We start from the raw sequence: 21614 nt of genomic DNA on the forward strand, positions 1-21614 counted from the left end.
TCCAGTAGTTACTTATGTTTCCAGCCCCCTCCCCCCAGTGTTTTGCAGAACATGCCTTTCTTTTCTAGATTTATTTTTTAAGTCAATTCAGGGTTACACAGAGAAACACTTCTGCATGGCAGTCATGCTGTAAAGGCAAAGGCTAAGAGTAATTACCTACTAACAATCAACAATCTGGCTTAGAGGAATTTACCAAGAAAAATCAAACGTCAGTTTCTGTACTACACAAAGGTAAGAATTAGACTCAGTGCTTTCATGAAAGGTTGCAAGAAGCCCAGAGAACAGTGAATATCATGACCCACAGTGAAAGCTGGAACACTGTGTAATAAAACAGAATCCCACATAGCCATATTATATTCAGTGCAGCAATTACCCTCTCGTCTTTTAACAACAGTCCATAAGAGACTTCTGGAAGTTTATTTATGACGTATTGCTGGCATCAAATTTAAAATATGCAAATTTCCTGCTATAGTATGATGTCTCAGTTTAAACATCTGGTGTATATTTTATGCTGTACTGTAAATAAAATATGGGTTTCTAAGATTTGCTGATCATTGCATTGTTTTTATTTCCATTTTGCACAGTGTCCCAATATCTTTGGAGCTCACAGAAGGACAAAAATACAGCTTCGCCCACTCAGTGAACTCATTTTCCTTCCTATCAGATCTTTATGACGCTGAGCTTCCCTATCCTCACATCTATGTTTTCCCACAAACTCTTAATGCTGGAAAACTAAGGTGCTTTTGAATACTGTGTTGCGATGTGCAGCAGGAGCTGGTTTCAATGACGCCCAAACGTCCTATTAAAAAACAAAGCAATAATGATACAGCGGAAGTGAGTTAATGCTTTTAATTCATAAGTCTTTAATATATCATATTATCATATATCATAGTTGGAATTCAGTTTATATGTTAACATACTGCATTATTGCATGTACTTGGGGATCAGGCAAGTAATGGAAGCCTGCATAGAAATGTATTTAAGAAAGTTTCTTAAATTTCAAAATGCCTAAATGGAACAGATACATCTGTGTTAGTCAAAGCGTTCAGAGACCCTCCTTCATGCTTGCTTCATCAGGAGTCAACGACTCTCCACAGAGTGAGGAGCACCACAGGCCACAGGGAGGTTGGGCTTGCAGCACAGCACTTTGGGACTCGTTCTGTAAGGATAAGAAGAGCACAGCTTGTCTCATCCTGTTTGATGGAGCCTGACAGTGATGCGTCTGCTACACAGTTAACACTTTCTGCTGCAGTTTGAATGAATTAACTGCACTTTTATTGAGCTCGAGTTCTTTTAACTTCTTTGATCTGTTCTCTTGACACATCAAGTTGCATGGATTCAACTGCGGCACTCCACACCATGCATGAGTGGACAACACTCATATTCATTTCAGTGTTGTATCTGGCAAGCTTTAGGATCGAGGAAACGTGATTAGAAAAAGACATGAGCTCATTTATTTTAGATTATTTTAACCACAAATTCTGTCTCTCACCTGCAGATCTATTCTACTGTAAAGATGTATTAAAAATAAATAAATCAGTAACATTGCAAGCACTAGTTATTCAGAATTGTTAAACCTGGCAGTTATTTTCTTTGATATCTGATTAATTATCGAGTGTGCTATTTTTCAATTCAATTTTATTTTATTTATACAGCGCCAAATTGCAACAACAGTCGCCTCAAGGAGCTTTATATTGTAAGGTCGACCCTACAATAATACATACAGAGAAAACCCAACAATCATATGACCCCCTATGACCAAGCACTTTGGTGACAGTGGGAAGGAAAAACTCCCTTTTAACAGGAAGAAACCTTGAGGGGCGGCGCCATCTGAGAAGGAAGACAGGATAAAGACATGCTGTGGAAGAGAGACAGAGATTAATAACAAGTACGATTCAGCAGAGAAGTCTATTAACACATAGTGAGTGAAGAAGAAACACCCAGTGCATCATGGGAATCCCCCGGCAGCCTACGTCTATTGCAGCATAACTAAGGGAGGATTCAGGGTCACCTGGTCCAGCCCTAACTATATGCTTTAGCAAAAAGGAAAGTTTGAATTTTAAAAGTAGAGATAGTGTCTGTCTCCTGAATCCAAACTGGAAGCTGGTTTGCCAGGAAATTGTCAACTGTATGCTAACCATCGTCCCCTAAAGCCTAGAACATATTCAAAATGCTTTGGATGCATTAGAGCAGCGGTCCCCAACCCCCGGGCCTCGGACCGGTACCGGTCCGTGAGTCGTTTGATACCGGGCCACGAGAGTTGAGGCTCAGGTGTGAAATGTATGGTTTTCAGGGTTTTATTGGTTTTCAGCGTTACTTTGTTATCGTTTTTATGGTTTACTCGGTTTTCCTGGGTCTTTTCAGTGTGTTATGAATAAATCTTCTTTTTTCGGTGCTAGTTTTATTTTGTTGTATTTATCCGCGACACCTTAAAGGCCGGTCCGTGAAAATATTGTCGGGCATAAACCGGTCCGTGGTGCAAAAAAGGTTGGGGACCGCTGCATTAGAGCACTTTTCAAAAATTTTTACATAATAATTATTGATAAATCCATTTTAAATACTAGGACACCGGCAAGCATCAACTTACTTTGATATTTGTGTCAATTATGCAAAATTATTACACTGACAAGCACAGTTGGGGCTCAATACTGGCACAAAATATTGATTTCATTTTCCAGTTTTAGCTATTGTAAGTTTTTACAATGGAAATAAACAAATCAACAAAAGCAAAACAAAAAACCCACAATGGATGAAAAACTATTTGTTAACATTTTGCATATGACTGGGTAGTATTAGCAATTTATAGCAACAGGAAATCAGGAAATAAATCACTTTCTCTTGTATTTTGATTACAGTGAAGATTTAAGACTGGCTGGGCCACTGACCTTTAAATGATCACCTGCTGAACTAAATCCTCGCTATGAGTCTCTGTCTCTACCCACCTGTGAAATTTGCTCATCAGTTTAAAGGTGGCTATATGCTTGTGAAATTTTGCACACATGCAATCCCAAAGTGGACAATGTCTGTCTATAAACGGGCATTCAACACTTCCCAAGGTGCTCAAAATGACCTTTGTGGTAGTTCCAACTAGGCTTTTTACAACTGCGTTGCATCTTTAAAGTAATGATTATTGATTAGTTGATCTCCTTTGCAAAAGTATTACATTTCTCTCCTAACCATGGAACCCATTCTGGGTTATCTGGTGAATAAAATGTTGGCACACCGGGACAAGAACATCTTGCTAAGAAATCTGGGGGCAGAGTTGGGCTGCTGTGTAATGAATACTTACGTTTTTCTTTGTGTGCCTTGTAGTCTATGGTGATATTCTTCGTTTCAGTCCTCTTGTTTCTTGTCAGTGTGCATGTGAAGTTTGTCACATTACCAGTCTCTTGCAACTCGCTAAGACTGTGTTCTGTTAATGGGACAGTGTAATTCTTGCACATCGTGTTTTTCATTGTAGCCAGTATACCTCCATTCGATGTCTTGAATTCACAGCTGAAGGGCATATAGGGAGGTTGTGAACAGTCTTGATAGTAGCACTGCAATCTTTGAAAAGATCAAATGGTATGGTTAATATAAGGCACACTCCATTTAATGTTAGGGTTCAGTACAGCATATGCATTCGATGTGATAGTGGCATTAACACTGAAAGCTCGAACCTGAGACTGTTATTTTCCTTTGTGTCGATGCAAGCAGTAAACACACCAAAATCCCCCACCTTTTTGGCAGAGATAGAGCCTGTAATCAGATGTTTGGATACATCATGTCATACACAGTCACAGTCAAGGCGTTCTTCAGATGTATATACAAAACTCCAGTTCTAATAGTTCCCCCAAACTAAACTTTAGAACTTCTAGTGCTGATGAACTATCATTTAGCTCACACACTTTAGTGCAGGGGTGGGGAACTCCAGGCCTCAGGGCCGGTGTCCTGCCCAGTCCTGCTTCAGTGTTCAAAAAAACTCACTTTGATTTTTGAAAAAAAAAAGCAGGACATTCAGCTGTTCAGGAACTTTATTTTCAATAGTTTCCATTCTTATAGAGCAGCGGTGCCCAACCCCCGGGCCTCGGACCGGTACCGGTCCGTGAGTCGTTTCGTACCTGACCGCGAGAGTTGAGGCTCAGGTGTGAAATGTATAGTTTTCAGGATTTTTATCAGTTTTCAGCGTTATTTTGTTGTCTTTTTATCGTTAACTCGGTTTTCCTGGGTCTTTTCACGTGTGTTATGAATAAATCTTCTTTTTTCGGTACTAGTTTTATTTTGTTGTATTTATCCGCGACACCTTAAAGGCCGGTCCGTGAAAATATTGTCAGGCATAAACCGGTCCGTGGCGCAAAAAAGGTTGGAGACCGCTGTTATAGAGGGTTCAAGCTGCTCTTGTTCGTAGACTGAAAGTTACCAGCAAACCTGACAATCTCTTAAGTGAGAAAATGAATGAATACATCCATAATCACTACAGATCTCACATTAACACAAATGGAAATTTGGACGTGACAATTTTGCTTTGCAGGAAGAAGTAGTGTGTGTGAAGGGTCTCAGTTATCAAGGTCATGGTAGTCTAAGAAGCTTGGAAAGAAAAGCGACTGGACTTCTTTAAGTTTCCTGAAGATGTTTCGCCTCTCATTCGAAGAGGTTCTTCAGTTCTAACACTGGATGGTGGAGAGTCCCAGGTAGTTAAGCCCTAGTGGGAGTTGTGTCTCATCACATGAGCCAAGGTGTGAAAAGGGATATGGGTCCTTATCAGCAGAGTTTCGGGTGAAACCATTGTGAGACCTTGCCTTAATCTATCACGGGACCTATTGAGATCACCTGATGCAAGATGTGAGTGGGCGTTGAACTGCATTGTTACGCAAACAATACGCAGTCTCGATTTCTTCTGTGGGATTTGGATGGTAGGCTCAGAGCTCAGTGTAAACCACATATATCATGTATCATTACATTAACAGTTCAGGCTGGTGTTCATGGTGTAATTGTGTAGGGATGGGTTAATCTTTGCACACACTTTGGGTCCCTTAGTACCAACTGAGAATCATTTAAACTCCACAGTCTACAGTGCATCCAGAAAGTATTCACAGCACTTCATTTGCTCCACATTTTGTCACGTTACAGCTTTATTCCAAAAAGTGTTCAGTCGGAAGATCAAACTTTGAGCCTGAGGTCCAGAGCGTTCTGGAGCAGGTTATCATCAAGGATGTCTCCGTCCATTGCTGTGTACGTCTTTCCCTCCAGCCTCTCCCAGTTTCTGCTTCCAAAAAAAAGAGATAGACGTCCTTCGGGAATGTTCACCTCTCTTGTCAGAGTAACAATGGAGCTCTGTGAGAGTGACCATTAGATTCGTGGTCACCTCCCTGGGTAAGACCCTTCTACCCTGGTCCCTCCTGCTAGCCATGCAGCCAGCTCTAGTGAGTCCTGGTGGTTCCAAATTGTGCTCACTGAAACCTTCAAGGCTATAGACATTGTTCTGTAACCTTCCTTAGACCTGTGCCTCGTTACAATCTGATGTCTGTAGATAATCCTCAGTCATCCAGGTAAGTAAAAACAGTTGATTCTGTTCATCTGGACGTTTTCAGTGGAAGAAACGTTTCGTCGCTCATCCAGGTGACTTCTTCAGTCCAAACTGACTGCAGGTTTCTATTCTATTCTAACATTCTTGACAAATATCTGTTGTAATTTTTCTCTTCTTTATATCCAATAATGATTTGCCTACATTAATGTATTGCCATGTCCACGTAGGCCTGAAAGCCACTGTACTGTCTGACTGAATTCTTTAAATGCTTTAAAACTTTAAATGCTCCAGCTTCATTATCACCAACCCACCCAAAACTACTTTTTTATCCTTTCCTCTTTCCCAACAATTTTCTAACATTTCTCTAATACGATGACTTTTATTATGACCTTTCAAATTTATACAATAATTAACCTTTAACACTTGCCTTGTAACAATTCTTCGGATTGTACTTGTAAAGCACATATTGGTGTTGTCTTAATCGTCCCTAAACAAATTATCAGTGCACCGATCATAAAATACCTTCCCTCCAATCCATACCTCCATTCCTACATACTCCAAATCCCCTTTCTCTTATTTTATATGGAATACTACACTCAATGAAACTGTCACGGTTCTGGGTCAGTTTCGAACCAGTATTTTGAGTTTTGATTGTTAGTTTATTTTTTGAATGATTGTTGTGGTTTTGGGTGTGATGATTATTATTATTGTTAGAGTTCCATGTTTCTGTTTATTTGGGTTTAAGATTTGTGCTCTCATGTTTTGTGTGGGTTTAGTTTCATGTGTCATTTTCTGTCTGTCTCTCTCTGTCGAGTCTGCGTCTTAGTGTGATGGTTTCTTGTTCCTGTTTTATTGTGAAGGTCTGCGTCTCATGTGAGTGTGTTCAGTTTTACCTCTGTCTCATCTTGTTGATTATTCCCAGCTGTGTCCACCACCTGTGTGTAATTCCCCTGTGTTTCTCTGTGTGTATTTTAAGTCGTGTCCTCTGTCATTGTAGTTGCTGGTCCGTCTGCATATCCACCATGTTTCATCCGTGTGTTCCCTGCCGTCATCATCATGTACCATCGTCTTCCTTCCTTTATGTTCAGGTTCGTGTTCGTGCTCAGTAGTCTAGTTGTCCCAGTATAGTTTAGTTCTCCGTTTTGCCGTTTGCCTCTCTTTTTGTGTTCAATAAATCACCTTTACACCTTCACGACTGCCTGCGTTTGGATCCTCCTTTTCCTTTTCTACACGGCTCTTTTCACTCGCCGTGACACCCGCCTCCATTCCCTTCTTTCCTATCACATCTAACTGCAGTATATCCAAATAAAGTCCAAAAAAGTCTTCAACCATGTTTCCTGTATACAAATTATGCCATGTTTTTCTGTCTGATTGTATATAAACTGTTTATAATCTTGACCGTTTGACAAAAGACGACTTGCATTCCACTGTAGGATTAATATGGGTATAAACTGAACCATTACATTCCCCTTCTTGACTTGCCCAACTACAGTTTAGATATGAAGAATATCAGGTGAACTATGACATGCCGCCTTCACAATAATCTGAATCGTCTCCGTCTTGGACTCATGTTGCATTTATTACAATAAATGTCACCATCTTCTTCTTGTCTTCCTCCATTTTTCTTTCAACCGTGTCCACAGCCTTTTTCATTAGTCGTTTCTTCCCTATCATGGGTTTTTCACTCGGTCTCTCTTGCTCAACAACACGCCTCTGCACCTGTCACTTCCTGCAGGATCCTCGTTTGTTGAGCAACTGTCTGCTGCCTCGGCACTTCACATCCCCAAAAAGCAACACTGTTCTCCTCCGCAACTACAACATTTTGGTTTTACTCCAACTCCACATTTTCCTTGCTGATGATCTCCAGAACATCGGACACATCTCCTCTTTCCTTTACACATCTTAGCAATATGTCCAAATTGCTGCTAACACCTCATTGGTTTGGGTACAAACTCCATCACACTGAAACGCATCAATCCAATGAAGATCACCTGTGGTACCTCTTCTGTTTCAAATTCCACCTCCACAGGTTCTGTTTCTCCTCTCTGTGGACCTCTTGTCATTAGTCTTACTCCTTTAACTTCCCTGTTTCTGAGTTATAAATTCTCACCCATTTCTTTCATATTTACATTTAACAGCACTACTACAATGGCTCCTTTATTTCCATTATTTCTCTTTCTACTACTCTTACAGTTGTTTTAACACAAACCCCCACAGGTTTCTTCACTTTTACCACCTCAGCTTCTGTGTTACAACCAATCAGCAGATTCCAATCTTCAAGAATCTTAGCATTTTTGATTTGTCCAACTTGTGCTGTAAGTGTTTTTCTCAACTTAAGAGGATTGATTTTCTTTACGCCCTCTTCTTCAAAGCTTGCACTGACATTTACAGATTTGTCTTCTGACTAGGGCTGGGCCATATCATACCGTTCATGGTAATACTGGTATAATTTTGGGCAACAATAGAAAAATGAAATATCGCGATAGAATATTAGTAAAACGCGCATGCGCAGTGCCTTTGTTTTCATACGCACACGTCGGAAAAAGCATGGCGGCGAAAGCAAATCGTTGAATGAAACAGATGAACCAGAACTGGTTTGTAAAAATGCTGCAGCTTCAGTGGTGTGGAACTGGTTTATAGTGATGTGCAGATCGATCCTGAAATATCGATTCCTCCGATATCAAACATTTATGTTCTAGAATCGATTCTCACATTAAAATATTGATATTTTAGTAATTTAGGGTAAATTTGTAGTTTATCACTAACAGGAACACAGTGGAAAGAAACTATAACATTCGGATTGTCTACATTCAAAGGAACTACTTCCTCTTCCGCCTTTCATAGTCATGTGCGAAATACGGCTGTATAACAATGGCTGAGTGTAATTGTGCGGACGTATTTTATCTCCACAAACAGCTGAGACGTGGTTTGTGTCACGGCTGGCGGGGTGAGCCGTGTGGTGTAGGAGGAAAAGGACCCAAAATGCAGGCAGTTGACTGGTGATGAGAGTGAAGTTTTATTTGCAGAAGTGGAGCGACTGAACAGGTAGTGAGAAAAGACGAATGACTGAAAAAACCTAGACTGGGAAAACTAAATAACAAACCTAAGCATGAAACGGGGAGCAGAGAATGCAGAGCGACGTCGTTACACCGAGAAACACAGACGATCCGACGATGAACAGAAGCCAACACACACTATAAATACACACTAGGTAATGAGGAGATGACATGCAGGGGTGGACACAGCTGACACTAATGGACATGATGAGAGGCAGACCTACAAAGTAAAACCGGAAACACACAGACTGTTTTGCAACAAAAACGCAGGGACCTGAACAGAGCACAGAGGGGAGACACAGCTGGGAGCAATTAGGCTAACGAAACAGGGGAGAGGTAAAACTGAACACACTGACATGAGACATGAACTTTCAGAGTAAAACAGGAAACTAACAGACACAGAGAACCAGGCAGGACACTGAACTTGACAGGCAGACTCATGAGCAGACACAATGACACCATGGACAGACAGAGGGAACACAGAGAAGTGGGAGCAGGCAGGCAAAGAACAGAAACCTAACAAATGGCAAAATCACAACAGAATGCACACTCGGAATGAACAAAAGCATAAGGAAACACAAAACACTGAGTCCTCAGACACAGGACCATGACAGTTTGCGATACATGTGGCAAAAAAGTGAGGTGTTGTGGCCATAATTGCCAACCTTGAGACCTCAGAATTAGGGAGACATTCAAAAGGGCTGTTTTGGGGGGGGGGATAATTTTACAGTGTTTATTTATCGGATAAAATACGTTAAATGTCACCGTTATTATTGGCCGGCCTGGAAACACCGGGGGTGTCCAAATTCAGAGGCTGCTTCCACCTGAGGACCCGCCCTTCGCGGTCTAAAGAAAGCCGGGTAGTACGTCACGAGCTCCCTCAGTGGAGTGAAACTCTGCCGTCTGCTCCTTGCTATCTAAAATATAACCGGGCGCTGGCATAAACTCTCGACCGTCTCACACTTTGTTTAATTAGTTTTCTGTTTGATGTTTATTCAGCTGTGTGAAAACCCGGAAGAACCCTCCCGAGGGATTAATAAAGTTAAATTTAATTTAATCTAATCTAATAACTTTAATCTCAGCCAAACTGATTTACTCACGAACAAATAAAACACTGAAAAAGCCAAACAAGAACATTTTTAAGTTAGCAAAGTGACTTATATATCATGTTTAACGCGAGCAGTGAAAGACCGCGGGGGGTTGAAGACGATGTGTCGGTCGGCTCAGATGTTTGAAGTTTACACAGCTACATTCTCACCTGAAAATGCGACCCAGAAAGACAAATAAGAGTAATATTAAAACTGAGTAGCTGCCGCCATTGTTGTAAACTGGAATTGGCTGGGCCGCGCTATGAATATGCAATATGGTTTTCCAATTTTGTTGCCCGGGTGGAAAATTGGGAGAAATTCGGGAGAATGGTGGCTCCGGGAGATTTTCAGGAGGGCCATTGAAATTCGGGATTCTCCCGGAAAAATCGGGAGGGTTGGCATGTATGGTTGTGGCAACATCACTAACCTTGTCAAACACCTCAGAGTAAATCATATCACAGAATATGACGAACGTATGTTGAGGCGAACTGAAGAGGAGGACAGGGACAGGTGCTGCTAGGGCGAGACAGACGTCTCTCACAGAGTCCTTTAGTGCTGCAGGCAGGCAACGTGTTCAAATAGGCACAACTTCATTTTTTTTTTATTTCTATATGATGAACTCTGCGTTATTAAGTGATAAGAACAAATAATCTGATGTCCTGTAATCATTATGACGCTATAATTTGAGATACAATAAATAAAATAAGTTTTTGTACAAAGTATCGGTATCGGATCAGTATCGTCGATACCACCCTGAATATTACTTGGTATCGGATCGGAAAGGAAATCAGTGGTATTGCACATCACTACTGGTTTAGCTTTCGTCCGTCAGATACACAACAAAGCACTATTTTTGGTGGAGCATGCTAGCGGGCCGTCGTTATTACTGTGTTGTTTGGAAAATACGGGGCACTTAAAATCAATCCTTTGATTTCTCTGAAAGTCGACAGAGCCCCTTATAATCCCGTGTGCCTTATGTTTGAACTCTGGTTGTGTTTACTGACCTCGAAACGATTTTATGTGCACGGCGCTCGAAAATCTGTCAGATGTTTCAGTACGACTTTGCTAAGCTACGAAGCCGCACCGCTTGATAGATTGTCGGAGCATTGCGGCTATCGTAGGCGGAGCCTCGCGGAGTGATACGTTCTGTGCTTCAACATAATGTTACCGTATTGTGTGTGTATAACCTCTTTTTAAGTTTTGTGGATATTATACATGGTTATGCTGAGATTATGTCGGCCAGTTTCCACTGAAATGCCTTTTGGTCAAACTGTCAGCGAGGAATTAGCACTGTTACATTTTTATATAACTTTAATGCACATAAAAAACAGCTGCTTGTTTAAGTGCAAATACACTGATGGGTTTTTTTGCACTAATAAAGTTGTGGAGTTGTAAAGCATTTTGTCTAGTGTCAATTATATCGTCAGTTATAGCGTTATCGCAAATTTTCAAATGTATATCGTGATAAATATTTTTGGTCATATCGCCCTGCTCTACTTCTGACAAATCGGTTTCTTCTGTACTACCCTCACGTCTCTCTTTTTCCTCTTCCTTTCACTTGCTCTGCGCATGTTTCCACCCTTCCCCACCTTTGCCCACTCATTCTCTTCACTTGGACCACCAATCACTTCCTCTCACCTACCATCCATACTATTCCTTTCATTTTTTCTCCTTCCATCAAGGCCATACCCTGGATTATGAGAGGAAGCCTGCAGGTGATTGTTACCCTCAGCCAACTCTCCTGTGAAACCTCGCTCACTCCTTAAAAAAACCCCAATCAACTCCAAAATCCACACTGTTGACACTGAAGCAGTGTTGCCAACTTAGCGACTTTGTCGCTATATTTAGCGAGTTTTCAGACCCACTTAGCGACTATTCTTTTTCCCTAAAAAGTGACTAGCCACAAATCTGGTGACTTTTTCTACTGTTATTGGAGACTTATTTATGACAACTTTTTGACATGAAAGCGCGTATCGCTCTTACTCTCAACAAGCAGCGGGTGCTGCCGTGGGCACCTCGCCTGTGCCACTCATGGGCAGAAGATAGTCCTCACGCAGCTGCTATCAGGGCAGGAGACGTTCACACCTGCGTCCAAACCGCAAATGAAACGCGCATGAGCGAAGCCGCTGCTCCCACACTGACTGTAACGCAATCTTTTCTTGTTGTTTTGTGGATCACAAAGTTTAAAACTACTTATAAACACACACACACAAAGTAACTCCCCCAGAATGCCTACTTTGAGTCACTTTTGCTGGTCCAGGCCTGGGTAAAGGAGCAGGGTTGGAATGGTGACATTAAAAACAACAATAATTGCTAAAAGAAATTTAATTTGTGGTGACAATTAAATTCTAAATGCATTTAACTCACTTTATGTCTCTTCCATGATTTTATTTCTGTCTCCAAAAACGTAGGTTACAATTACATTAGCATGACCAATTATGCAAATTAGGCAATGATGTCATTTAGTGACTTCTAGCGACTTTTAGGACAGCCAAAAGCGATTTTCCTTACTGAGGAGTTGGCAACACTGCACTGAAGGCACACAGCTCTCCAGACCTGCCAGTCAAGCACCTCACACCTCTGACACTTTCCACTGTGAGACCTTATATGACTGTGCAATGACAATAAAGAGTTATCTTATCTTATCTATCTTATCTTATATACACAGGCCTGTGCCTTTCAAAAGCATGTCCAATTAACTGACTTTTTTCCACAGGTGGACTCAGATCAAGTTGTAGGAACATCTGACAGACAATCAATGGAACGTTGGAACATATATGTAAATATGTGTGCATGTATGCATGAGTGTATCCGTATGTTTGCAGGTGTATATATAACTTGTACATATCGTTCTTGTGTAAATGTAAATTTGTCTGTGTTATTTTGTAAATACATAAGCTATTGGCATCTTTCCATGTGTGTGAAATACACAAACTGCCTTTCTTGTAACAGTGACAATAAAGAGCCATTCTATTCTATTCTATTTCACCATGAGCACTAGCTCGACCTGTTGCCTGTAGTACTAGCGAGGTGTAATTAACGTGAAGTATCTGGTGAGCAGATGTATGAATATGAAGCTACTTCCGTAAGATTATTACTTTTACTTAAGATAAAAAGTTTTTTTCTTCCAATTTGCAAAATATTTATCCAGCACAATATTACGTTTAAATTATGTCTTTTCCTTGTCATCTGTGATGGGACACAGGGCTGAAAATCACATCCAGTGTTTTCTAACACCAGTTTTCACTCTGATTTTATTTCTGATTAAATATTCAGATTTTCTTGTGGGCCTCCTTACAAACTGCTAGTAAAAGCCTGCTTCTAAATAATGTTGCATATTCTTATGATTAGCAAAATGACTTCGAACACTACAGCAGATCTGTTGCTGAATATCTATGGGCCGGTGTCCTGCAGGTTTTAGATCTCACCCTGGGTCAACACACCTGAATCAAATGAGGAGTTCATCACCAGGCCTCTGGAGAACTTCAAGACATGTTGATGAGGTCATTTAGCCATTGAAATCAGCTGGACACATCTAAAACCTGCAGTACAGCGGCCCTGAGACCTGGAATTGGCTGTTGTCTGCTTCAATGTTATAATGATGGATTGCATTTATATAAAATTGACAGACAGAGCTGGGGATCAACTGGCAGTGTTCCAGTTACAAGATGAGCTTCCCAATCCCCTGAACCACGATCGCCCCTTATGACTGGAAACAATGTTTTCAGCTGATAATGGTTCTTATGGGTTGTTGAGCCCAAGAGTTAAAATATGTGAAATTCTTTTCAAATTACCTTTAAAACTGAAGCAATGTGTTACAACTAGACATTCATTCACTAGTACCTAGATTTACACGTACTATGTATTAATTTATATGTCTAAACAGATCCTTCAAATAGTCTAACATATTCAGATGTCAGTGAAGTAAGCTTACCCATGACGAGGAAGAGAAGAGCCCCTGGGACTTGCATTTTCCAGATCTAGTGTTTGACAGAAAACAGAAAGAAAGCGTGATGCTGTTGCCTTGAGAAAAAAAGTATCTGTAATATTATTTATTATTTTAACATATCAGTGATATTTTATCCAGTCTTTACCTTAACCCTAGAACACTATCGCCGGGAGATTTTCACCCGAGCAAATGTATTTACATAATTTTCAATATGTTGCGTTTGTCTGAGTGTGGTGGGTCCCTGGGTAGCTTCAGCATTGTCTTTGACGTCTTTGAAGGCGTGGGTGTTTCCCTACCCCAAATCCCGCTTTTTCCTACAGGCATGTGTTTGGGTGAATTTCACCCGGCAATAGTGATAGAGGGTAAAGTAGGTTTTGGGTGGATTTCACCCGGTGATAGTGTTAGTGTATAAAATCAGGTGATCTTGCCGCATTTCAAGGGTGACAACATTCAGGCTCACCATATTTACTGTCCCTCTTCAACTACAGCTGTCACCCTGTTGCAGGTTTAGTGTCTTTGGCATCCCAGCTAGTGAGTAACACATAGGTAAGGTTTGTTTAACTTGGCAATTGTTAGCTCCAGTGCATTTCTCTTTACCAAAGAACTAACCTTGGTGTACTTCCTCCCTGACAAAGCTTCAAAAAAGAAGGTTGTACTGCTCCTGTCATCCATGCATACACAACCAAGCATAGGACCCACTCGTAAGCCTGAAGTGATTGAATTTTACAACAAAACAAAGGGAGGTGTCGATACTTTTGACCAGATGTGCGCTCACTATGGTTGTGGAAGAAAAACCAAGAGATGGCCCCTTTGCGTGTTCTATGGCATGATCAATGCTGGTGTGATAAACTAATGGATCATTCACAATGAGAATGCAATGAAGAGAGGTGAAAACCAAATGCAGAAGAGGCCTTATATGCAGGCTTTGGCATTGGCACTCATCAAACCATGGGCAGAGCAGAGGCTCCCCTCTTCAAATCTGTCACGTCAACTCAGAGTCCTGATCTGTAGCGTGCTCGACATCCCTACCCCTGGCACTCTTGAAGGTGAGGCAGGACCAGTGGCAGCAGTGGTCCCTTAGTGAGGTGTGCTGACTGCCCCACAGGCTTGGACAGGAAGACGCGATACAGGTGCCATGTCTGCCGTCGACCGGTGTGTCCACGCCATTACTACCCTGTGTGTACTGACTGCATGTAAGGAATAGGTAAGTAAGAGTGGTCCTGGAATTTGCACGTTATCCTTATTTAGTGCAGTGGTTATAAATAAATATCAACAAGTGGTGATTTCCAAGTGAATTCATATGGTAAAAAAAAAATTTTTAGTCAACTGGTCATTTTTACCCACTCAAAAATGCCATTTTTTGTTTCTCTCTCCTGCAGCTGTTCACGTGTCAAGGAGACTGTGCCTTCACCAGGGAAGACTCAAATATCCCATGAATGGGTGGACCAAAGACCAAGTTTCCAGCATCATTATATTTTTGTTTAGGATTTGTTTTGTTCTCCAACTGCTAATTTTCCAGAAATTTTGGAGCATTTTTTAGGGTCCCCCCATGAAACTTTTTTTTCCATTTTCTTAGATACGGCACAGCTGAAAATACAAGAAAACCACTCTAATTTGTCATGTGTTGTCATATATTTTATATATTTTGATGACAAGTACTTTTTGTTGGGTATATTATATTTGGTAAAAATCACCCAGCGTTAGTGATGGTGTTCTAGGGTTAAAACATTTGTTTTTTACAGTTTGAATTATGAAAGGAATTTAGTCAGTCACAACACATCTTTGGTAGTTTATAGGAATATAAAAACCATCAAATAAGAGTGAACCCAGCAAACATTTTTTAAACTGTGACCATCCAATGTTTGCCATGGAAAACATAAATGCATGTGCTTTTGTTTCTTTAGCCCAGTGACATCTAATCCACATCTAATTTGACACCCAATATCAGCATTATCAAGTGTGGTTAAGTAGGATTGTGCTACAAGGCGTGCTCAGCTAAGGTTTACTGTACTTTCTACATGAGTACAAGGTTGCACGTCTTCTGAGAACGGACGCATATGGCTACAAGTGCTCTAGTCTATCCTTACATGCTGAAGAAGAAGATGTAGAAGCACTATCACAAAAAACTACATGTGGAAGACGGTGACGGTGCAGTGGCTCTCACTCTCAGACACTTCTGGCCTTGTTTTGTTGTTTGTGCACAAGGGCACTCCATCCCACTGATATGACAAATATATATTGATATTATGCTGACGATATGACGTGGCACAGCCCAAAAACAGAATCGGTACATTATTTGAAGGTGGTAACTAACTGGTGACAACTAATTCTGTGGCTGTGGGGTGGCTGTAGCTCAGGTGGCAGAGCAGGTCAGCCACTAATCAGAAGGTTGGTGGTTCGATCCCAGGCTGCCTCCTGGCTGCATGCCAAATATCCTTGGGCAAGATACTAACCCCATGTTTGCCTACTGGTGGTGGTCAGAGGGCCCGGTGGCGCCAGTGTCCGGCAGCCTCGCCTCTGTCAGTGCGCCCCAGGGCAGCTGTGGCTACAATGTAGCTGCCATCACCAGTGTGTGAATGACTGAATGTAGTGTAAAGCGCTTTGGGGTCCTATGGACTAGAAAAGCGCTATACAAATGCAGACCATTTACCATAATTCATAAAACACAATATACAAATAATAATGTATAATGTGTATGTGTATGTGTTAGTCCCCATAGGGAAATAGTTCCTCTGCATTTAACCCATTCACCCAGTGAAGCAATGGGCAGCCACCAATGCAGCGCCCGGGGAGCATTGTGTAGGGACGGTACCTTGCTCAGGGGTACCTCAAGGTAGCCATTCAGTGGAGTTGAACCCCCGACCTTCCGATCATGGGGCCACCACTCTACCTACTGAGCTATCCCTGCCCTCCTCCATTATTGGAGGGCAGGGATAGCTCAGTAGGTATCCCTGCCCTCCAATAATGGAGGAGGGCAGGGATGGTGCTATTGTCGTAGGGGTAGTGCAGCAATGCTCTGCTTTTCTCCAAGTGAAGAACTACAATGTTCAGATAATCTGGGTAAAGTTTAAATGACACCAAAGGTTATTTCATGAAGGAGAGCCAATAAACAAAAAGGAATAATTCAAGCTGTAAAACTGACATTTAGAACTTACTACACATGTTCTTTAGTACTTTGCAGAATTAAAAAAGGGATTTCCTAAGTAACCTCCCCAAGCAATTTATTGCAACTTGTGCTGAATTTAACGTGGAAAAACGTTTAAAAATCGTGCCTGATGCGGTTGTGCTAAATGCCGTTACGAGTGTTTGGAATTCAAAGCAGGTCATCTAAAAAAAATACAGCGCTTTTCTACTCTGTCTGAGCACTCAAAGCACTTTACACAACTAATTCATTCACCCAAGCACTTTTCTCTGAGCTTTTAAGTGCTAAGTAGTCTACCATTTATACACATTCACACTCCGATGGATGCATTGGAGAGCAACATGGGGTTAGGATGGGCCTAAGGATATTTGGCACGGGATCGAACCACTGACCTTCTGGTTAGTGGCTGACCTGCTCTGCCACCTGAGCTACAGCCACCCCAGTAAACTGGAAGATTGATGGTTCAATCTCTGAGCCCAATCTTGGGCAGCTTACTGATCCTCAAGTTGTCTCTGAATGTTAGCTAGATAGACTTAAAAATTGCATGGAAAAAATTGCTTGAGACATACTGTATAATGTGCTTTGGTCAGCAGAGCACCGCGTAACATCAGTGTGTAATAGCTAGGTTTCATTTGACGTAGACGTGACGTCGACGTAAAGCGCGAAATTTGACTGGCGGTCGGAAGTGAAAAAGATAAGCGCAAAATCACAGACAGACAGTACGCAAAATGCCTATGTCCTGTTGTGTTTACGGATGCTCCAGTAGGTCGACCAGAGAAACTGATAAACGGTATTTTAGGGTACCAAAAATAGCCCAACGAAGAGGAGAAAAATGGAAAATTCTAACCGAAAAACGTAGGAAAAAATGGATTTTAAATTTACGTTTACAGTCGAGAGGAGCAGAGTCTGCCAATGCCCGTGTCTGCAGCGACCACTTCGTCAGAGGTAATGTTATGTTTGCAAACGAACTTATTAGCATTAGGTTGTCGTTAAATTCTCGTTTACTTAGTGCTTTTAAGTTAGTAGTCTAATATTGACTTGATTGGGACTATAGGCTGCCCAAGTGCTTTGGATGACGAAGAGTCGGAGGATTGGGCTCCGACGGTCAATCTCGGCTACGAACGAAAACCCAGATCGGAATCAGTTCTCAAACGAGAGAAAAGAATGAAGCTTAAGGCAGAACAGCATCGATGTGCAGAGGCGATTTTGGATATGCAACAGACGGCTGAGAGCCCGGATTTGAGCCTAGTGACAGTGGAGAACAGGCTACTAACCCTGCCATACAATTGCAATGAGCTGCAATCACTTCTCCATCCTCCTTTGCAATTACCCAAGTCTTCAGAGGTGTCTCGTTAGACCGCTGAGAATGGTTTACCTTGAAACAAACAACTGTCACTCTAACGAAGTCCTAAGGATGTGGCATGTTTGTTGACGTTAAAGCCGCTACCGCTAACTGTTAGCGTGTTTAAGATAAAGCAATATAAGAACAAACACTCACCCTTGCAAACACCAAACTGTATCCATCACGGAGACGTTTTGTTCCAAGGTTGTGGACCCACCCGCTGACAAAAAAATTGTACGCCTCCAGACTCTTGAAAGCTTTCATTTGCTGCCTAGTGTAGTAAGAAGTCTGGAGGACCAAGTAGTTGGTGATATCCACAGCCTCGATAGTAGGCAAATCCTTTACTTCTGTGGTGTATTCGGACATTTTACGGATCACGTCCGATATATTTTTTAACTATCTGTTTATATCTCTCCCGAGAAACGGGGTCTAAAGTTGCACAATAGCTGCTCTCCTGACTCTCCACAGTGTCCTCCATGTTTACTTCCGCCCTCCACTCAAAAATCGCGCTGCCTCCGCACGTCATCAGAACCACGTGACCGCAACCCAACTATTGGTGCAGATAAATGGCTAGAATGTAGAATTTTAATGAGACAGAATGGACTAAACTAAACCCGAACAGAATGGAGAGGGACTGGTTATTACAGCCACCTTCATTTATCGTAGCTCATGGGTTAGCTTGGGGGTTCAGGGTCTCCTCATTAATACAACCACATAATCACATAGTATGCAGAGAAAACAGGGCCCAGTAACTTCAACACAGGTACGATCAGGACCTAAACATAAATGTTGAAATGTTGTGTTCTCCTTAGAACCCAAGGAGAACACAAATCCACATTCAGTACTGGGTTTGTCAATACTTGCGTCACAAAGCGTCTTCAGTATCTGCACGACACGTAAAGAGCATAAAAAGAAAACCGCAAACAAACGCGCTTTTTTCTGCGCACTTGTGCTTCAACCAGCTGATTTTAGTTTAACTGACAGGAGGAGAAAACTGGGAATCTGCAGATGTGAGAATTGGAGATATGAACTTTTAATTTTTATTGTACAAAAAGACAAGAGTGCGATGGTAATGTGCAAGCGCTGCCAGGACAGAACAACTTTGGCTCTTTGAAACTAACGCGAATCTGCTGCGGCGTATAGTCTGTCTGATTCATTCTATAAGAACAGTTTCGGCTGCAGTATAAGAACAATAACACGACGCCTTTGTGCCGCACAAATGCGCAAAAAAAACTTCTAACAAGGAACAAGTGACGTTCAAGAAGAGGGATGCGTCGAGCCGGGGGAAGTTACGTCTCAAAATTTCATTGTGATATTTTATTGATTTATTTTTAAATCAAGCCGTGAGGACCGACCCGTTATGGTAACTCAAGGCAGAAATGTTTGCTGGATGTGGTCACAGCTGAAATGTGCACATGATCACACGTGTCGGCTGAACAGGCGCACAGGACAGCTCTGCCTGAATTAGTGGGTGATCTATGTGAGTGTAAGTGTAGTGTGTCTTACCCTTGGTCTTCCTTGGTTGCCTTGAGTGATTTGCAAGAGTTGGATGGCAGAAATGAAAAGGGAAAGAAAAACATCCGTGTAATGGGCAGGATTGGGCATGATGGAAGCAGCAGCTGGGGTGGAGTTTAAGTGCTGCTGCAGTGCACACATTGTCCCCCACTCGGCATTTAGAGGATTGATATTGAAATCGCTTGTTAAAAAAAGAAGTTTTTTTGCTTGTGTTTTATATGGAGACTTAAAGGTTTTGAGCAAAATGCATAAAATACAGGCAATTTATAAAATGCCAAAAAAGTTCATCTATCCACACTTATCTAATTTTTCTTGTAGTCAGTTATTTATTCATTTATTCCTATTAGATTTCTAGATTTATTTAAACTTTCTTTCTAATGTTTCCACTTTTGCACCCTATAGCATCCACTTATATGCCTCAACTATAAAGCGAAGGGCGGCACTTTATTTACTTTTTTAATCTACCAAAGAGGCACAAACTCAGATGACACTTTCACCAGAGTTTGTTGTGTGTGACAGATAAAGCTCTCCATGCACTAAGCAAGCACATGCGCATCCATAGGTGTTGATAGTACCACAGTTGAACATTATCTCTACATTTACTGCTGCACATTTTATTTATTTATTTTTAAGGTCTTTTTTGGTCTCACTTGATTTCCCTAAGGAAAAGTTGGGTGGTTAAAATCATTTTGACACACCATGAAGGGACAGACTCTGGTCTACATTCATCAAAAGACAATGTGAAAAATAAACACCTGCATATTCTTCCTTTATGTTTCAAAAACAGCTTTGACCTGGCGAGGCACTTCTGTGTTCTGTGGTGTCTGGATGGACATTTACAGCAGATCCAAACAGCCCTTAATACAAACTATTGAAATATTGTTCATACACATTATTTGCTGACTTTATTTCTGACATGTTTATAATATACGCTAAGATAGATCTTGAAACCCAGTTGGGCATCACTTGTTGGCAGCTTGTAGATATTTACGTTCAGATTCTTCAGATAAGAGAATAAGAAAAATAAAGATAAAATAAGTTTAAGAGGTGCTTACACAGGGACTGTATGTAATGCACGATAACACAAGTATCCACACAAAAGGATATAGACATATCTGCAGGTACAGTGTAACCATCAACAGTTTATGTTGATGTTGTGCATCACACATTGCAATAAACCCTGTAAATGATATGTATCCAGACTGTGTGATCAAGGATGAGACTGGCATACCCCATATCATAATCCAAAAATTAATGACATTAAATAATGCTGAATTAATGAAAAGACAAAATTCAGATATTTCACACTCTCAGGTTTGCCTCATGTTGTGCAGCTGCATGTTCTCTCAGCCTTGGAAACGGAAACAATGCCTGTTGCAGTCATTACATTAATGCATCAGGACTAATGGATATGAACTTATGTCTTCATTTCCTGGATCTCCTTCCCCAGGGTAGCATTATGAAATGTTATTGAAAACAATGCAGTGCTATCCAACTGAAAAGGTTACAAACACAACATCTTTGAAAAGTCTACATGCTCATTTTCATGTCAGCAACATGTTTGACAGAAATTAAGTGGTAAAAAGAGAGAGAGGAGGTTGTGCAGTGCTTAAAAACAAATGTTTCATATTCATTGAAGTTCTTTGTCTGCATGATTATTAAAAAAAAGTGGAAAAAGAGCCTCTGTGGCACAACAAGTAGTTCCACAGTTTAAGAGTCATGGCTCAGGGTAACGTTTCATTATCTACTGCACATAGTGAAAGATCACACTCTACCATGCAACGAGAAAACCCAAACAACAAGATCCACACACGCCAGCGTCTTCTGTGGTTAGAATCTTTTTGTGAAGTGTGATGATGTAGGAAGCTATTTTTTTAAAGAAGAAGAAGAAGGAGGAGCTTTCTGAGGTTTTGTTTACATTTTTGATAAAGCACAGGTTTGAATAGTTTTTAACTCAATCCATTTGCAGTTTAGACTGTACCATGGTTGTTGTTTTTTTAAATTGTGGGGATTGAG

At 41.2% G+C, this 21614-nt stretch overlaps 1 protein-coding gene across 2 annotated transcripts; it reads right to left on the reverse strand.

Moving 5' to 3' along the window:
* Positions 1–840: 840 nt before the first annotated feature.
* LOC309688490 (uncharacterized protein) lies at positions 841–19712 on the reverse strand. 2 transcript variants are annotated; one of them, XM_082504284.1, is made up of 5 exons: positions 19590–19712; positions 13585–13630; positions 3660–3738; positions 3290–3546; positions 841–1159 (listed from the first exon to the last, which is right to left on the reverse strand). In XM_082504284.1, exons 1-5 carry the CDS (start codon positions 19686–19688, stop codon positions 1074–1076), a joined length of 567 nt encoding a protein of 188 aa, XP_082360410.1. In that variant the 5' UTR covers positions 19689–19712; the 3' UTR covers positions 841–1073. The 2 variants fall into 2 exon arrangements, with proteins under 2 accessions (XP_082360410.1, XP_082360409.1); XM_082504283.1 differs by lacking the exon at positions 19590–19712 and adding an exon at positions 18240–18636.
* Positions 19713–21614: the final 1902 nt, after the last annotated feature.

The sequence above is a fragment of the Aulonocara stuartgranti genome (assembly GCF_965226115.1).
Source record: "Aulonocara stuartgranti genome assembly, chromosome: 14".
In the NCBI taxonomy this organism is placed as follows: Eukaryota; Metazoa; Chordata; class Actinopteri; order Cichliformes; family Cichlidae; genus Aulonocara; species Aulonocara stuartgranti.

What these genes read in the sequence shown, in the direction of transcription:
- LOC309688490 (XM_082504283.1), bottom strand. Translation starts at nt 18,449, where the DNA reads ATGTCCGAATACACCACAGAAGTAAAGGATTTGCCTACTATCGAGGCT. An exon ending in TCTTCTCTTCCTCGTCATGG is followed by an intron (nt 3,739 to 13,584) that starts GTAAGCTTACTT and finishes ATCTGATTACAG; the next exon opens with GCTCTATCTCTGCCAAAAAG. An exon ending in CAAGGCACACAAAGAAAAAC is followed by an intron (nt 1,160 to 3,289) that starts GTAAGTATTCAT and finishes TTATCCTTACAG; the next exon opens with AACGAGTCCCAAAGTGCTGT.